The sequence below is a fragment of the Dermochelys coriacea genome, chromosome 7 (genome assembly GCF_009764565.3).
Source record: "Dermochelys coriacea isolate rDerCor1 chromosome 7, rDerCor1.pri.v4, whole genome shotgun sequence".
Lineage (NCBI taxonomy): Eukaryota > Metazoa > Chordata > Testudines > Dermochelyidae > Dermochelys > Dermochelys coriacea.
Window position 1 is genome coordinate 19,293,160 of NC_050074.1, and position 19,258 is coordinate 19,312,417.

Genomic DNA, 19,258 nt, shown 5'->3' on the forward strand with positions numbered 1-19,258 from the left:
TTGATTTTTGGGTGGGGGGGGGGGGGCCCATGCTAAGCGGTTAGATGCTGCCAGCCAGTTCAGAAGGAACGTCGATGACCTTCGAAGGCTAGTCCTTGGCCAGGACAAGCTATGACACATGGGGAAGGAAATGATGGAAGCCCAGCCATGGGTGTAATTTAGAGCTAGCCTGGACAAGGCACTGAGCCAACTGCTCATTGTCCTGAGCTTGGATGACCTAATAGGGCTTTATTTTCAGCTCTAATTCCCACCGGTCTCTGATGTGGTGAAAGCAATGGAAAAGATGGGAGACCGTCTATATCCTGGGGGGAGGTAGGGAGAATGCAATTCTCCCCTTCTCCCCCTGCAATGGTTAGTGCGGCTGGACCAGGGTGACTGCTAGAGCATGCAGGGGTCTGCCAGGTTAAGAAGCAGGTGCTTTGAACACCACACCTGAAAAACAAGTCCTCAAATTCCAAGTGGAGAGAGCTGACCCTGGGGAGAACAGGGAAACGCAGGCAGAGTTAGCAGCAGCAGCAGACAGACTTTGCTTTATAGTTGCATATATAGGAGTCTCTGCCCATGAGGCACTAGATGGCAGCGTAGGCCAGGATTGAGAACAGAAAGGGAAGCAGGCCTTGTACAAACTGGCTGGGGTGGCAGGTTTGTAAAAATTTTGGTGGTGCCCAGAACCCAGCCCCGCAAACTTCCCCAGCACCTGCCTAAGGCTTTGGGAGGGAGTTTGGGTGGAGGAGGGGGTCTGGGTTGCAGGCTCTGGGACGGAGTTTGGGTAGAGGCTCTGGGCGGGGGCGGGGGCGGGGGTAGGGGAGGTGTAGGGGGCAGGCTCTGAGAGGGAGTTTGGGTGCAGGAGGGGTGAGAGGTCAGGTTCTGGGAGGGCGTTTGGTGCAGGGGACATGAGGGGTGCAGGCTCTGGGCTGGGGAAACGGATTGGGGTGCAGGGGCTGGGACAGGGGTGGGCAAACTTTTTGGTCCAAGGGCCACATCGAGGTTGCGAAACTGTATGGAGGGCGGGGTAGGGAAGGCTCTGCCTCACCAAACAGCCTAGCCCCTGCCCCCTATCCACCCCCCCCTTCCACTTCCCGCGCCCGACTGCCCCCCTCAGAAACCCAAACCCATCCAACCGCCCCTGCTCCTTGTACCCTAACAACTGCCCCCTCCTGGGACCCCCACCCCAACTGCCCCCCAGGATCCCACCCCCTATCCTGACTGCCCCGACTCCTATCCCACATCCACACCCCCTGAATCCCACGCCTATCCAACCCCCTCTGTCCCCAGACCATCCCCCCCAGAACCTCTGCCCCATCCAACCACCCCCTGCTCCCAGTCCCGACTGCCCCCCGGAACTCCCAGTCCCTTATCCAACCCCACCCCCGCTCACTCCCTTGCTCCCCCCCACCCGCTTATGCCGCTCAGAGCAGCAGGAGCTCACAGCCCCGCCGCTCGGCTGAAGCCAGCTACGCTGTGCACTTCATGGCAGGAGCTGCGAGCCAGAGCGCTGGTGGTGTGGCGAGGTGAGGCTGCAGGGCGGGGGGACAGCAGGGAAGGGGCCAGGGGCTAGCCTCCCTGGACGGGAGCTCAAGGGCTGGGCAGGATGGTCCTGCGGGCCGTAGTTTGCCCACCTCTGCTCTGGGAGGTAGTTTGGGTGCTGGCTCTGGGCTGGGGCAGAGGGTGGGAGTGGAAGAGGGGGTGAGGGTGCAGGGAGTGGAGGTGCAGGAGGAAATTTGGGGGTCAGAGGGGGTGTGTGGAGAGGGGCTGTGGATGCAGGCTCTGGAAGTGGATGGGTGGTTCGGTGCGTACCTGGATCACCCCTTCCTAGGCAAGGAAGGCTGGGGGGGGGGTGTCTGTGCGCTGCTGTCCCCAGGCACCGCCCCTGCAGGGGTGTTCAGGGAGGGGGCAGCACGCAGCAGCACAGCCTCTCCCCCCTCTCCCTGGGCTGCAAGGATGTGCCGGCAATGACGTGGAACAAGCCGGCACATGACACAGGAAGCCGCTCAGCCCCACTGCACTGCCAGCAGGAGCTCCCAGGCTATTTTAAATCGCCCGGGGGCGGCAGGCAGGGCCAGGGGACGTGCGCAGGGGTGGGTGGGCAGGTGGGAAACTTTGCTGGAGCCGGGCACCTGGGCCAGGAATATTCCCGGAGCCCTGGCACCACGGGCCCATAGAACTCGCCACCCATGAGAGGCTCAACTTAAATGTACACCCCAAATTAAAAAACATAGTAAGAAAACCAAAAAAGTGCCACATGGCTAAACAACAAAATGAAAGAAGCAGTGAAAGGCAAAAAGGCATCCTTTAAGAAGTGCAAGTTAAATCCTAGTGAGGAAAATAAAAAGGAGCATAAACTCTGGCAAATGAAATGTAAAAATATAATTAGGAAGGCCAAAAAAAAATGTGAAGTGATTAGAGTGCTAGCTTGGAACTTACGAGACCAGGTTCAATTCCTTGCTGTGCCATAGGCTGTGACACCTTGGGCAAGTAATTTAGCCTCTCCGGGCATGTGTACACTGCATTTGGGAATGAGCTCACACTAGCACACTAAAACTAGTGGTGCAGGTGTTGCAGCTCAGACTCTCAAGTCTACGGAGTCAGAGGGACTTTAGAGCCCAAGCTACATCATTTATATGACTATTTTTAGCATGATCCGCACTAGCGCAAGTCTGTCTATCCAGGCTAGGGGGCTTACTCTGAGCTGCAGTGTGGACACGCCATCTCTTCTTCTGTAAAATGGGGATAATAATAGTACTTCCCTACTTCACCACAGTGTTGTGAGGATAAATACACTAAAGATTGTGGGGCATCCTACCACCATAATGAGGGCCAGATAAATACCTTAGATGGCTCGATAGAGGGAAATGGCCAAGACTCCATACACATTGCTTCTTGTTCTTCCTGTGTGACAGTCCAGTATATCTCTGATTACAGGGTGGTGTCCAGTTAGGGGACTTCTGGAGCACTTGACTTGAATTCTATGTGGTTATGAAACGTCTCAGTGCATTACAATAGGCCCTCTCACCATTTCCCTGTCTTCAGTCACCCAGACTACCTTTGAAAACAACCAAACCACACACCGTTAATAGCTGAGGTCTTTATTTAAATTTTTTTATATACAGTAAAAGTGTCACAGATGAATCTGTGACGATCAGACAAGACATATGTAAATCTCTCTCAACAATTAGCAGCTTAAGATCTATAAACTACAGTGTTACGTTCACAAGTGTCATTTCTGTACTTTTCATCCCGTGCAAGTGAGTTTTTCTGTTTTTTTTTTTTTTACACTTAAACACACTTACAGCTAAGTCAGTTGCCTACTACGATACCACCTTGCATACACAACACAGACACACATAGGGCTTTTATCTCTTTAGCCACATTCAGAATTCACTTAAAACTGGCAAAGCCATCCAATCTCAACACAGATCCCTTCATAGCTTGGCTTCTTCTGTTATAATGCTGCTTTTTGTTTAATATTTTAAAAATGCATATTTTTCAAAGCTGAAAGACAGTCTCTCTTCTGGCCCAGTGCAACAATGTACAGAACTCACCATTTAATCTGATCAGATCTTAAGTATTCACTAGATTGGAATAAACCAATAAAGTAATTGCTGTGAACATGCTCAGCATAATTAAATTAATGAAGCTCAAGGGAAGGAGAATTTTGTAAACCTGTCTAAAAACAGCAACTTTTTTTAAAAAAACACAAGGAGACAGGAAATGGGGGAGCAGGTGAACTTCATTTGAACCATGGAATATCTTTTATCAGTCACTTCTTTTTGAACTAATGCAGTTCATTATATTCTTTCCCTCCTTATATGCACCCGTGATATGTGCTAAACATATCTAAGCAATTCCAGAATTGTTTCAACTCCCAACATGAAATGTTCTGCAACTCAAAATGGTCACACAAGTTTACATACATAGGAAAGGATAATAAAAGGCTCACAATCACACACATCCATGGCAGATACTGTCTTCTACAAGTCATCCAGGAATGCTTCACCTTAAAGAGAACGAACACAACCCACATACAAGGAAAAGGAGCTTTAAAGCTAGAGTCACATTTTCAACAATATAATAATTGTTAAACTATTAAAAGTCATCACAGAACTTCAGATTGAAGGGGGAGGAAATAAACCAAGTGTTCTGCTAATGAAAGGCAAAAACCCTCATGCTAGTCCTGTTAGAAGATTAAAAAATAAAAATGGATGCAGCATCATATATGGCATTAACTGCAGGCAACTTTTTGGAATGGAAAACTGTTGGAGAGAGACACACAGACAGACAACATTGTCCAGGACCAAGTAAATGGCCTTCACAAAACAGTTTTGTGGTGAACGTTTCTATTAAGTCCATTACTTCTGGCAAATTGCTTTTTTACTAAAGAAGATTAAACACATCATTGAGAGACTGTAACTGAAGGTAGGGTATCTAGCAGAAAACAGGCAAATACTTCCTTCAGACATTACCAGGAGGTGGGATGAATGAGTGTAAAAATCAGTTGGCTTTTAATTCATTCCCAAGTTTGTTCATGTACTAAACCAACTGTACACTTTTATAGTGTGACCTAAACTATAAAGAGGTGCAAAGACTGGGCTTCAGAAATATTGAGGCAACAAAGCTCTCAGATCGTGTGTCAAGGGTTTATTACTCTGATCTCCCTACCTTTGTTTCTGAGGAAACCTAACAGGAACAGAGTATTTTTAAATGGGTGGATGAAAATTATAGATCTAATTTAGTCAGACAAGGCATTAAACCCCATCAAGTTTTGCCATGGCTGGCAACTGTCATCTGTTAAGGGAATTGTTTATACATACATGCTCTCTATCTGCAACTTTTGTGGAAACAGAAATGATTATTTTTGGCTTGAGTCAGTTGCAACTGGCAACTTGTTTTTAACAAGGACAGTAGTGGATTAGTGCACAGTGACAAAGTGAGGTGTGCTGGAATTGTCACAGGGTACCTGAGTTTAAAGACAGAAGTGTGGCTATGAAGGTGACATGCTGAATCTCTGAAGGAGGAACAAGGATGGTTGAGCAGCAGAGAACTTTCTTCTCCTGGCTGGCAGTAATCAGAATATTAAGACCTTCATCCCAGCAGAGAGGGAGGTGCTAACCTAGATCTGGAGAATTTCCTGGGGTTTGGTAGGCACAATAGCATGAATTCCTATACTTGCTATTACATATCATTTTAAGTCACTTGGCCATAATTTGGTTCCTACATAGAACTTAGGCCAAGGGAGAAGGAGAACAAGAAGTCTGATTAAATACTGCAAATCAAGTGAAAGAGAATCCACGAGTATTATTTGTGCTACAAAGACTTTCACTGGAACTAAAAACTTTACTTTGTTCCAGTGGAAACAGATACTGAGCCAGATTTTTTTAAAAAAAAATCCTTCAATATGAAAACTTGCCAGTAACAAAAGATCACTTGGAAAAGATGTTGCTGTGACTTGAGTCATATTTGTAACTGACATTTTCTCTAGTGCTTTGACAACGGAACTGTATTAAGTCCTTGCCTTCATGGCTGCAGGAAAGGGGGCTCTATGTGGCATGCTACCTGGATACACAGCATACAAAGAAGTTCTAAATATAAAGACAATGATCTTACCACAGTCTGATGGGATGACAAACTTTGGTTTCAGTTATCAGAGGTACATTTAAAAATAAATCATCAGGGATATTTATGAGAGGATCAGTCGTTTGAATTAACTATCCCTTTAATAGTTATTCTCTCTTTAAGAATCTGTCTTTCCCCAAAAAAAGGGATGAGGAGAAATTCCTTGTTCTAAGGAAAACATTCTGAGGCCAGGTGGACAGATTTGGGAGTGAGAAATCTAACACCCCATGCCTCCCTCACACCCACAAAAAGGACAGGAAAAAAAATGGCATGACAAAAATGTGTGGAGAAGGAGGAAGTTATTCATGATGCTGCATCTGCAAGCCCAGGAGGACAGTTAAATGGCATGGGAACAGCTATGCCTTCCTCAGACCGGTGTCAATAGAAACTACTTTCCGCCCTCCTCAAAACTGTTTCAGGACAAAACTGCTCACACTTAATTATTCACACAATTCTTCATTTAAAAAACATCACTTCTTTATTAAAGAGGAAAATAATGACCCTCCCAACCCCTTCCAAAAAAACCCCTAATAATAATAATAATAATAATAATAATAATAATAATAAAAAATCCTATTATAGAAACAATAAGGAAGCACTGAGAGTTTGAGTATTACACTCTTCAAGTATGCTGTTCGGATTTTTTTAAATCTGTGAATATACATATATAAAAAAACCTTAAAAGTGCGACCAAGGGCTTTTGCTTAAAGATAAGTATTTAAAGGGCTACTTCAAAATACTGTAGTACGACTGTGCAGTTACTGTGTACAGCATGACGCTTCCACTTTGTATGCTTAGCAAGACTTAACAGGCCTTCTAGAAAATTATTGTATGCCAGGTCAGCACAACTGGCCGACACAGAAGCTGAGTTGGGGGAGATCCATGCATTGTTTTTTCTCTCATTAAGGAAAAAAACAAGCCACCCTGAATCCATACATTCGGACATGGAATGTGAGCAGGCTTCACAGTAAACATTAGCGTTACAGATTCGCTGTGGTACCATTGTACAAGGCTGTGCACACTAGCTTAATCTTCGCTATTTTTAAGCTAACCATGTTCTCCTCTTCCTAACAGGTTTAGTACTGTAGTTCAAGCCATAATTTAAATTGCCCATTGGTATGCTCCAAATTTTTATTTTATTCTTTTGTACACTTAAAGAATCTTAAGATTTGCATCCAAAGAGAACCATGCTACATAAAAATTATCCAGGATTCTTGCCAAAAAGAGTTCTTGAATAAAATCTAAAAAATACTATTGCAATGCATCTCGCAGAGAAAAATGTTATTCTAAATGTAAACAAATTCACTCGGACACTTTAAAATTTCAGCGGAAGAGTTGCTGACTAATCTTTGCTGCGCTCACTTGCCCGCGAGCGCCAGGGTGGGTGGGTCAGTGGGGTGATGCAGCTGATTCTTTGTGCCATCATCTGGGGGGCCACAAGAATCGTTCCAAGTAGCCAGCGATGGCGTCCCAGTGCTTCCACATAAAGGCGATGAAAATCACCACAAATAAAGTGCTGAACGTCCTGTTGCGAGTCTTCATGAGGGGGACAACGCAGTTGGCCACAGTAGAGACAAAGACTAGGAGAACAGCCATGACGGCCAGAAGGATGTTGATGAATTTACCCAGCAGGTTTCTGGCAGTGGCATTTTCCAGCCCCTCCAGCTGCACCACTTGTTGCTGCTGCTGCTGAAGTTCCATCTTGGAGATCCTGGTCTGACAGGCTTCTAGCGCCTCCTGTTGGGAAGAATGTAACGGTTATGTTTTCAGTGTTTGCATGGTGAATCACAGTGGTACTTAAAGACTTCAATTGGTGCCTATTGTAATGTAGCTACATTCTTTGGGTCCTGCTTGCCCGCTGCAGGATATGAGTCACTCAAACTGATTTCATATCCTGCAGCAGGAGAAGAGGAACCCCATGTCATTTCTCACGATTTATATGACTCCCTCATTTAGTAGGAACTGCAGGTTGCAGCAAAATACCTGATTCTGATCTCATTTATGAGTGTTTCTCCACTGACTGCAGTGGAGTTAATTCTTGATTTACTGTGGTTTTCATGTGTGTGACAAGTTGGGGGTTATATCTGTTTCCCCAAATTGATTTTGTGGAAAAAACCCACTATGTTTTATTTCAGCCTCCCTTTTGAGTGTTAATTTGTGTTTCGCTGTATATTATAACAGTTTTGTTAGACTGCATCATCCCTCTTGTGTCGGAGAAGCCTAGCATGTAGCTGTCTAACCCTGAATGAGAGGACCGTCAAAAACTGAATAATCCTCCCATATTACGATGATGGAGGCTCTCCTCTGTTGACCGTTAATGGACCTGTGTAAGCAATCCCACAGAGGGTGGGAGAATGGAAAAACTCACCAGAAGGACCACGAGGTGTTAGAAACTGGTTTTAAAAAGAGACCCACTCTGCCAGAACAAGTAAGGTTGGCAGGGAGGGATCTCGAGCCCTGCAGGACACTGACCAAAATCGAAATGATATTCAGGAATGGCAAGGACACTGGATGGAGGGTCTTGGGTTCAGGTGTTTGTTACTCTTCCACAGATCTGTAAATCGCGTGTACCTCCTAATAGTTTAGTGTGTGGGTGTTTAAGAAGCTACTTTGCAAAGCCCGTTGGGTTTTTCCTGTAACCGTCACCTAGTTCCCAGAGCGCCCGTGTGGACTGGGTCTAATACCCCAGCCTGGTGACTGCTCACCAGGGGAAATTCAGCCTGGGCTGTAACAGAGGCAAAAGTATTTTCCACCTCTTCAGTGCTATCAGACATTTTAGAGTCAAAACCAGATTCTGCTGAGAGGGATGAGAGATGGGAGCTTTTATTCCTTTGTTCTAATGCCATTTGGGTCAGTAGTTACCATCTGACAGCATCCTATGTAAAATGAGTGTGTGGCACTCGTGTTATCTTTGTTGGCAACCTCAGAGACATGTAGGACTGAATGGGCCATGGAAACTGAATTATCCTGTCTTGTTCCTAGAGGTAATCCCTTCACGTAAGAGACTCTTGCATTACTTCTGCCTTTACTGTGCCTGTTTTGGAATGAGAGGACTTCAATGTCCAGGGCTGTTAATCTAGCTCTGTAGTGGGGTGGTCACCTGCTCCTTCCCTGAAGGGCTTGAAATCAGCCCTGGGAGAGGACTGCTGCTAGGGAAAGCAGCAAGCCTCAGCTGATTGGGGAAACAGCCACAGCTGCAGCCACACCCAATGCCCTTTATAAGAGGGCAGTGGGCCAGGAGGACACAGTCTCTCTCTCTAGATGTTGAGAGGGAGGGGCCTGACTGCTGGGAGCTGAGCAGGATACCTAAAATGGAGGAGGGCTGGGGAAAGGCCAGAGGAGCTGGGGAGCTCCAGCCTGAGAAACCCCCAGGCTGCAAGCCTTGATGAAGGCCTAAGAAAAGGGTACTGAGGTTGCAGAGGGCAGCCCAAGGGTAGGCAGAAGCAGCAGGTCCAGACCCTCCTTGCTGATGATGAGTGGCAATTATACTGCAGTCTGCCCCAGGGAGCTAGATGGTGACTGGCAGTAGCCAAAGACTGAGGGGAGGTGGAGATAGAGGGTGGGAGTTTCACAGGGGTGGGAGGGAGGGAGGGAAAGAGACCCAGATCTGTGGAGGTACTGCTAGGGGGCAGCACCCCGGCATGAAAGGGGCACCGGGGTCCAGGAGGGACTCGGGGCCCAGCGGCAAGTGGGACACCAGCCTGCAGAGCGTGCTCTGGAGGCTGGAAACGCTAATTCCCTGGACAACCAGCAGGAGGCACTGCAGGGGTGAGTCTCACCCCGCTACAAGCTCCTTTTACAAACACTTTCTAAAATATCTTCTTGGATTCTTCCTCTTTTTCCCCGGTTGGCCATCATTCTCACAACCCTGAGGAACCCCTCATTTGAACTGAGCAGCTCTCAGAGATGATCCCTAATTGGCTTGGGGGTCACTTTTGAGCAATCTTATTTCCACTGTGATAAATCTGAACTCAGGTATTCTACATTGTGCTGCAGACTACAGAGCAACCATTAGGCCAGAGTCCAGGGAAAAACAGGTTCTACCTACCACTTTATTATTTTTAAAATGAGATTTCAATACCCTATTACGAGAAGTTGTACATTTATTTCCTATTTAGCCAAATGAACCATCTCTCCCAACTGTGTCATGTCACCATCCTACCTAAATCTTGTGTGCTGAAGAATGCAGCACCGTCTAGTGGACTGAGAGCCAGGATTTCCTGAATTATAGTTTCTGCTCTGTCACTTCAGGCAAATTACTTAACACAGTTTCCTCATCTGAAAAATAGGACTTATATTTACCCCCCTCACAGAGGGGCGTTGAAGATTAAGTCATGTTTGCAAAGTGCCTCATCAACATGGAAAATTTACATCAGAAATGATGAATCATGAAATGGAGGTTAAGAAAAAGGCTACTGATGAATCCCACCTCATTTTAAGCTTCCTGTCCTACTTTTTTCTCCTGCCTGGGTAAATCTGAGAGGGGTGTACAGCCGGATCTGTTTAGCACATCTAAAAGTGAAATCCTGATATTTGATAGGGTAAAAGCCATGGTACCACTGTCTCCAGACATTTATTTATTTTAGCTTTACTCTAGAAAGGTCATTGTTACTTGTTACATTTCTCTGCTATTGCGTAAAACTCTGATATTGCTGTGGAGGTCAAACTTATCGAGGGTTACATAATTTGAAAGCAATAGACAAAACTGATTCAACCAATCCTGCAGTTGGGTCAACAAATGTAGCCCAAAGGAAATTACTGCCTTTGTCTGGTGGAACCAGCTTGTAAGACTCATCTGTGCAAAGGACAGACTGCACTTTGACCTAAAATTCTCCTCACACACACTAAAAATATCCCAAGTCCTCTCCTCAAAATTGAGGAGCCTGTTTAAACCAACAATGAGAATTTAAAATAGCTTAGAGATCGTTTCTAAATGGGCCTTTATAAGGCTTAGCTAAAGCCCAGGTACTTTCCCAGCTCACTTGACTTTTGTCTGCAGAAGCTTCTCCAAATCTGTAAATCCCTCATTTCTACAGGCTACTGGATTCTAGATACTTCACATACTGAAGGAAACTTCTCTTACAAACACCTCCATATTTGGGCGTGAAAAACAGAATCAATTTTTTCCTGACTGAACACAATGGATACATAAAGCCAACTACTGTTTTCCCTTCAATATCTGTGCTGATTGCTCTAAAATTAGAACACGCCCTGGAGCAGTCTACTGAGAACACTACCATAAGAACTTCCTGCTCATGTCTCTGCCCACTGGTTTCCAATACATGTGCAAATACTTGTATTATGGCCACTACCAAAGACGGGAGTATGTTCCCACTGGGCCTCAACCTAAAAAAAATCCCATGATGGGAGTGGTGGCAGGTTCCTCTGAATATGGATGCATGAACAGTCATGCATATATAGTTGGCAAATACACAATGGCCTGTGAGAGCTAAAGGTAGATTAAGGTGCTCTTGAAAGCTCAAGGTACACAACTCTCCCATTAGCCTTTGTTATACTGCTATTAACACACACACATATGGAACCAAGAACATTTTGGAAAACTAGGGAAATAGCCATTGCTACTGTGCGCTTGAGTATTCTGAAGTGAAAGTAGGAACTTGCTAAGCCCAGCCTCTCACCAACCTGGATGTCTCGAGCTCGCTCATAGGACTGATAAGCTATTTTCTCTTCCATGCTGGCCAACTCCTGCTTTAGATTAAGGATCTCATTCTGGTGGAGCTCTGTCAGGTCATTTAGCTGCTCTTCTAGTCGTTCACATCTAGAAGTGAGAAACATAGGGGAATTATTTCAGTGAGAACACAAAGGTAAAATTACACCAACAAGAATCAAGAGATGAATAGTGGAGATTTTCTTTGAAAATCAGCATGGCTGATATTAAATTATTTACGTTTTCCTTGCCCCTTCACTCTGTGGATCTCAGAGTGATTTCGGACAACAAACTATGCCTCCTCACTGTGAGAGAGGTAAATCTTGCCCATGAAGTAGGCAAACAGCCCCATTTTAAAGAGAGAGAAACAGGCACAGAGAGGTTAAATGTATTTCCCAAGGTTACAAAGGAAGTTAAGGATGTGGAAATAGAATTCAGAACTCATTCTCAGTCTTGTGTTTTAATCACCAATCATCCTCCATACAACACTAACACACAGTTTCTCCCCCCACCCCAGCTATACTCAGTGAAGCAATGTGAAGGGTAACAACTCAGTAATTAATAAGACTGAGTAAGAATGTCGAAGTCAGAGAATGTGACGGGCTTGTTTGGCATTACATCACTACATGTAAGGTCACATGGATGGATTTTTTCCCCCCCCATTAGCTTCTGAGAGTGATTCCTTCTGACTGGCAAAATTACCATGTTCTATTATTTATGAGAAGAGCATGTAAATCACTAGCCTGTAGGCTCATTTTTTAGATTTCCAGAGGCAAGCGGACTGTAAGTGATTCCCAATTGGGGGACAAAGGTTTGAAATGTGAGTTATTCCAAAGGTGAAAAAAGTCTCTCCTGTTAGCAAAACATGCAGTAATTGTTCAGTACTAACCCCACAAAGCAATTGTAACCTTTCAAATGTGAAGTATTTTGCATTTATATATAGCCCTTTCACTTGAAGATTTCAAAGTGCTTTACAAGCAATTAGGTTTCAATACCCCCTGTGAATTGAGTTAAAATATTCACATACTTTCTGAACAGTAAACTAAAAAACAGAGAACAAGGATCCAGAAATCCTAAGTCATAGGCACTGTCTAGGCTGGCCTTTTTCCCCCTCTAAAGTTTCCCGCCATTACTGCCACTGGTTCAACTGCTTGAGTGGTAGCTATTGTGAGAACACTCACAATGCAACATAAATCTTCTACTCTCCTTTTAAAGTTAATATTTGATGGTGCACTAACAAATAGTGGCTGACTGACTAACAGGCTTCTGACTGTGAACCTGAGCTACCCTTTAGCATTACATTTTTGCAATGAAAAGAACAAAACTCAGAAGATGTTTGATGCTTGTTATCTCAAATAGTGGGGCTTTACTTAAAGACCTGACTTTTAAAAATAGTCTGTCATTGAAACACAGACAGCTCTGGCACATGAGAGTCTCAAACAATGACAATCATACATAGTCAACCAGTTGGGATGCAAGAGCACATCACTGACTGACGCTGCTCATTCTGAAAAAAGTTCCCAGGCATCTTCATTGTCAAGATACACCATTGGGAAAAACAACAAGAGCACCTTGTCAGGACTGGGGAATCAAACAACATGAGAAGCAATGTAGAGATGGACTGGTGAAAAGTTTGGCCAGTTACTTATAATATAGCTGCTTGCTCGCACCCCACTTCCCTGTCCCAAAAATACTTAAATTAAAAAATAGTCTGCCACCAGCCAAGCACTCAGGATCAAAATTAACACCCTCCCCCAATTAAAACAAATCAACACAAACCCCTAAGTGCAGCATAAATTAGGAGGAAAAGTATTCTGCATTTTAATACTTTAAATTTCAAGCTTTTCCAAAAGGTTTGTTAAACAAAAAGGGATTTGAACTTTTACGAAAAATACAGTGATTATGTCTTTATAAGAGAGAGAGACACCAAACAGTTTTCAGAGTAGCAGCCGCGTTAGTCTGTATTCGCAAAAAGAAAAGGAGTACTTGTGGCACCTTAGAGACTAACAAATTTATTTGAGCACAAGTTTTCGTGAGCTACAGCTCACTTCATCGGATGCATTTGGTGGAAAATACAGAGGGGAGATTTATATACACACACAGAGAACATGAAACAATGGGTTTTATCATACACACTGTAAGGAGAGTGATCACTTAAGATGAGCCATCACCAGCAGCAGGGACTTTGTCCTCACCCATAACTATTTCACATTTGGGGACAATGTATACCTTCAAATCAGCGGCACTGCAATGGGTACCCGCATGGCCCCACAGTATGCCAACATTTTTATGGCTGACTTAGAACAACGCTTCCTCAGCTCTCGTCCCTTAATGCCCCTACTCTACTTGCGCTACATTGATGACATCTTCATCATCTGGACCCATGGAAAAGAAGCCCTTGAGGAATTCCACCATGATTTCAACAATTTCCATCCCACCATCAACCTCAGCCTGGACCAGTCCACACAAGAGATCCACTTCCTGGACACTACGGTGCTAATACGCGATGGTCACATAACCACCACCCTATATCGGAAACCTACTGACCGCTATTCCTACCTACATGCCTCTAGCTTTCATCCAGATCATACCACACGATCCATTGTCTACAGCCAAGCTCTAAAATATAACCACATTTGCTCCAACCCCTCAGACAGAGACAAACACCTACAAGATCTCTATCATGCATTCCTACAACTACAATACCCACCTGCTGAAGTGAAGAAACAGATTGACAGAGCCAGAAGAGTACCCAGAAGTCACCTACTACAAGACAGGCCCAACAAAGAAAATAACAGAACGCCACTAGCCATCACCTTCAGCCCCCAACTAAAATCTCTCCAACGCATCATCAAGGATCTACAACCTATCCTGAAGGACGACCCACCACTCTCACAGATCTTGGGAGACAGGCCAGTCCTTGCTTACAGACAGACCCCCAACCTGAAGCAAATACTCACCAGCAACCACACACCACATAACAGAACCACTAACCCAGGAACCTATCCTTGCAACAAAGCTCATTGCCAACTCTGTCCACATATCTATTCAGGGGACACCATCATAGGGCCTAATCACATCAGCCACACTATCAGAGGCTCGTTCACCTGCGCATCTACAAATGTGATCTATGCCATCATGTGCCAGCAATGCCCCTCTGCCATGTACATTGGTCAAACTGGACAGTCTCTATGTAAAAGAATAAATGGACACAAATCAGACGTCAAGAATTATAACATTCAAAAACCAGTTGGAGAACACTTCAGTCTCTCCGGTCACTCGATTACAGACCTGAGGGTGGCTATCCTTCAACAAAAAAACCTCAAAAACAGACTCCAAGGAGGGACTGCTGAATTGGAATTAATTTGCAAACTGGATACAATTAACTTAGGCTTGAATAGAGACTGGGAATGGATGAGTCATTACACAAAGTAGAACTATTTCCCCATGTTATTTCTCCCCCCACCCCACCCCACCCCCCACTGTTCCTCAGATGTTCTTGTTAACTGCTGGAAATAGCCTACCTTGCTTGTCACCATGAAAGGTTTTCCTCCTTTCCCCCCCGCTGCTGCTGGTGATGGCTCATCTTAAGTGATCGCTCTCCTTACTGTGTGTATGATAAAACCCATTGTTTCATGTTCTCTGAGTGTGTATATAAATCCCCACTGTATTTTCCACCAAATGCATCCGATGAAGTGAGCTGTAGCTCACGAAAGCTTATGCTCATACAACAGTTGTTGCCAAGAATCTTAAATCCTGTTTTATTACAAACAACTGGATTTGGATAACTTCAGAATATATATCAATCTACAGGAAACATAAGGAAACCCTGCAAATCTGTGAACTTCAGGATTTGGGCTAACACAATTAGCAAAGAAGCTGGCATCATGCTTCCTGGACCCTGAAATGCAGAGCTACTGGTTTATTCCAAAACCAAAATGAACTTCATGTGATTCCTGCTTGCTAACTTAACATTGCTTTCCCCACTTACAGCGAGGAGCCATCCACAGCTTTTGCAGATTGATTTGTTCCCATACTCCAACTCAACAATTGTCCAATACACAGATTTTAGATATACTTACTGGGACTAACCTTACTCTGTTTATTTGATTTTCATTTCTTATTTTGTTTGTAACATCTATGAGTTTAAGAGTTGGGGGGTTTTAGTCTATCACATTGGAAAAGATTAAGAGTTGGTCTTATGACAAAAATGCAGGACTGGGAACCAAAATTTATTTGAGAAAAGATAAAGAAGTTTAGATTTGGTGGTATTACAAAGTAAATGTCTTATTTTGTCCCTTGTAAACTCATCTGTAAAGAGGGGCTTATATATACACACATATACATACACCCACCCACAGAGATATATACACACACACCCACCCACACCATGTATGTGAGGGTGGTAACACGTGATAGTTTTCATTTATCAGACATCTGGCTGCCTCATCTGTACTACTCCTCAATGGGCTATTTAACATTCCTAACCCCTGAGCAGATTCTAAGAGCTGCCATTTCTTTTTACTCGCCAACCATAAAACTGAAAATCTGGCCCAGTAGTTCTAGAAGTCAAAGGTTACCCCAGCAAGTAGTCTTTTAAACAAACAAATGTAATTAGTATGAGGTCCAACCAGTTCTAACTATAAAAGAATCAATTAAAGCATTATGTTGTGGCATTTTGGCTGATGGGTTTCTCATAGCAGGATCCTGCAAGAGCTAACTGTATTTTCCAGTGACGCTGGCTTAAACAGGTTTCAGAGTAGCAGCCGTGTTAAGTCTGTATTCGCAAAAAGAAAAGGAGTACTTGTGGCACCTTAGAGACTAAAATTTATTTGAGCATAAGCTTTCGTGAGCTACAGCTCACTTCATCGGATGCATCCGATGAAGTGAGCTGTAGCTCACGAAAGCTTATGCTCAAATAAATTTGCTGGCTTGAACACTCACTGGTGTGAGGGAGCTGGACACATCCCAATTATATGAGCTCATGATTTTGCTGTTTGCAAACAGGTTCCCCTAATGGGACAGGAACCATGAAAAAAAAAACCTCAGCAGGCGCTTTATTTTGGGTTCTCTACAGAACGGAAAGTCCCTGCTTCTCTCAGTAAACAACTGCCACCTTTCAAAGGATGAGATAAGCAACAGGCTATTTTGGAGTTTGTTCCAGCTGAAAAAGACTGCGGAGGACAAAACCAGGATCTTCCTTGTTCGATGATTCAGTTCTAAGAGCGGGTGGTTAAACTGTCTGGGGCCATATCAGCTGGCCAATGGGCAGGTAGCATAGTCGTTCACATAGCCTTGGCAATGTGTACACTGGGACAGCTGGAGCAACCTGCAGTGCAGGAGAAATAAAAAGACAGACACAGGAAGAACTGGAGAGACTGCACTAATAGCACCCCACCCCAGGGCTAATTAGCACAAGAGCTATACTGATAGTCAAGAGCTGAAAAGGGGAGGGAATCAGGCAGGTCACAGAAAACCTGTAGGGTAAGTACTGGCTGGTAAACAGAAACTAAGGCAACATAAAACAAAGGCCATCCACCTGAAAAAAAGGGTGGGGGTAGGGAGGACATTTAAGAAGACTGAGTTGGACACAGAAGTTTGATGGAAAAAGATTATGGCGCTTGCATCTTCCAATTGCCAGGACAGTTTAAAACACTCAGCAAGTGGTTCTCTTAAAAAAAAATATTTTAGAACATCTGCACTTTGTGCTAGTTTCTGAAAGGTTCTCCAGAAATAGCACACACCTGTTAGCTATTCATAGCTTTTAAAGCCAGGTATGTTCAATACAAATCCCCACCCTGACAAATTAAACCACAATCTGTGTCTCCATCTTCCCTGGAGGATTTCTCTTAAGGAAAAAGAGTGGACTACAGTCCAAACACAGGACTAGAGTCAGGCATTCCAGAGTTCTAATCTGAGCTAGGACAGTGGCTTCCTCTATGGCCTTGGGGAAAGCATTTTGTCTCTTCAGTCTTCTCTCACAGAAGTGTTAGCTTCTGTCTTCCGGATGCTTTAAAAGGTCAAGTAAGTGGTAGGTTTTAATAATAAATTCAGTAGTCACAATTACTACAATGAACTAATTTAGTTTGCTGTGATTTAGTCTTTCAGATCTTTCCAGATCAGACACTTCCCTGTGCAATTATTAACTTTTCATCTCTGAGTCTCCCCCACTACCCTATTGTCCCCTGCATTCAGCAGAATGAGTATTTAAAAGAGGCAGAATATGGACATTGCCGGAAGCTGGTTTCCTAAGATGTATGGGGCTTTGTATAATATCTTGTTCTTACTGAACATTAGTGGACAAGAGTTCCCCCTGCCCCAAATTACAAGTAAACTTTGCTAAATGCCTCCAGGGCAGGACTAACTAGCTGACTGCTCAGCTGACAATATATTAAAGCCCGACTGCATCCTATTGTATTAGTTCAGGCTGCCATTTTGCTTGTGCTGTAGTTTGTATGCAGCATTGTTACCTACTAAATATGGATGGCTAGTGCTACATGTCATCCAACAAAATACTAAATTGAAACAAACAAGCAGAACCTCTCTTTATTATGGATTGGCAGATCAGATTCCACATCACTTTGCTAAGGGACTGTAGGATAATAAATAGGGCCCTACCAAATTCGTGGACATGAAAAGTGCATCACGGACCATGAAATCTTGTCTTGTGTGTGCTTTTACCCTATACTATACAGATTTCACAGGGGAGACCAGTGTTTCTCAAATTGAGGGTCCTGACCTAAAAGAGAGTTGCATGGGGGGTCAAAAGGTTATTTTAGGAGGGGTCACAGTATTACCATCCATATTTCTGCACTGTCTTCAGAGCTGGGCAGCTGAAGGGCAGCAGCTATTGGCTGGGCGCCCAGCTCTGAAGACAGTGCCTCGCCAGCAGGAGCGCAGAAGTAAGAGTGACAATACCATACCATGCCATGCCACCCTTACGTGTGCGCTGCTGCCTTCAGAGCTAGGCAGTCAGAGAGTGGCAGCTGCTGACTGAGGGCCAAGATCTCCCGGTAGCAGCGCAAAAATAAGGGTAGCAATACCATACCATGCCAGCCTTACTTCTGTGCGGCTGTAAGCGGTGGCGCTGACTTCAGAGCTGGGCTCCCTGCCGGCAGCCGCCGCTCTCCAGCTGCCCAGGTGTGAAGTCAGTGCTGCCACCAGCAGCAACACAGAAGTAAGGGAAGCAGTTTTGCAAAAACGTCCCCCCCATCTCCTTTATGGGTCAAGACCCCTAAAATTACAACACCATGAGATTTCCGATTTCAATAGCTGAAATCATGACATTTACGGTTTTTAAAATCCTATGACTATGAAATTGACCAAAACGGACTATGAATTTGGTAGGGCCCTAATAATGAGCACTGGAAACTAGAGCTCCTGTTCTGGGCTCTGGTATCACTCAAAAGCCCCATCACAACAAAACATGCAGAAAACTCACTGCCACTTCAAGATTACAGTAGCCTAAACCCTTTCAAATGGCTTCCAGAACACCAGCATCTCTAAGAGAACTAGAAGGTGATACTGAAAACATTGTGCACATCTACACTAATCCCTGGCTGCTGTCCTCCCCTTTGGGGTGATGAGTTAGGTCCCTTCTCATTTCTTGTTTTTCCTCAGAGACCCTAGAAGGCACAGCCCAAGAATTCAATCAGATCTGGGCTGTGAAGCCTGGAGAGGCTGGCAGGGGAGGAGTACTAGAGCCTGAGGGGTAAGATCCAAAGTGTTCTGATGGGGAGACTGCTTGGCTTTGGTAGGTGGAACCTGTAACTGATGGAGAGGAGTGGGCTCCTTTCGGCACCCTTTTCTTTGTATCTGTGGCACTGGCTGAGGGAGGTGCTGCTGCAATAGCTGCCACTCCTCCGGGTTGCTCCACTGAGGCCTTTGGAGTGCAGCCATGGTACCCACTACTTCCCCACGGTGGCTTTCTCCACCTTCTTCTTGGCTGATACTCTGTAGAGCAGGGGTCTCCAACGT

The 19,258-nt window shown here is 44.7% G+C and overlaps 1 protein-coding gene across 8 annotated transcripts in view; it reads right to left on the reverse strand.

The window, feature by feature from the left end:
* Positions 1–3,070: 3,070 nt before the first annotated feature.
* The window catches only part of TMCC1 (transmembrane and coiled-coil domain family 1), a 215,327-nt gene continuing 199,139 nt past the window's right edge, over positions 3,071–19,258 (reverse strand). For all 8 annotated transcript variants that reach the window (XM_043519811.1, XM_043519812.1, XM_038410309.2 and 5 more), the window contains 2 exons: positions 11,257–11,392; positions 3,071–7,350 (listed from right to left, as the gene is read on the reverse strand). In XM_043519811.1, the coding sequence (XP_043375746.1) occupies positions 7,036–7,350; positions 11,257–11,392 (451 nt within the window). In that variant the 3' untranslated portion in view covers positions 3,071–7,035. The remainder of the gene's footprint in view (positions 7,351–11,256; positions 11,393–19,258) is intronic.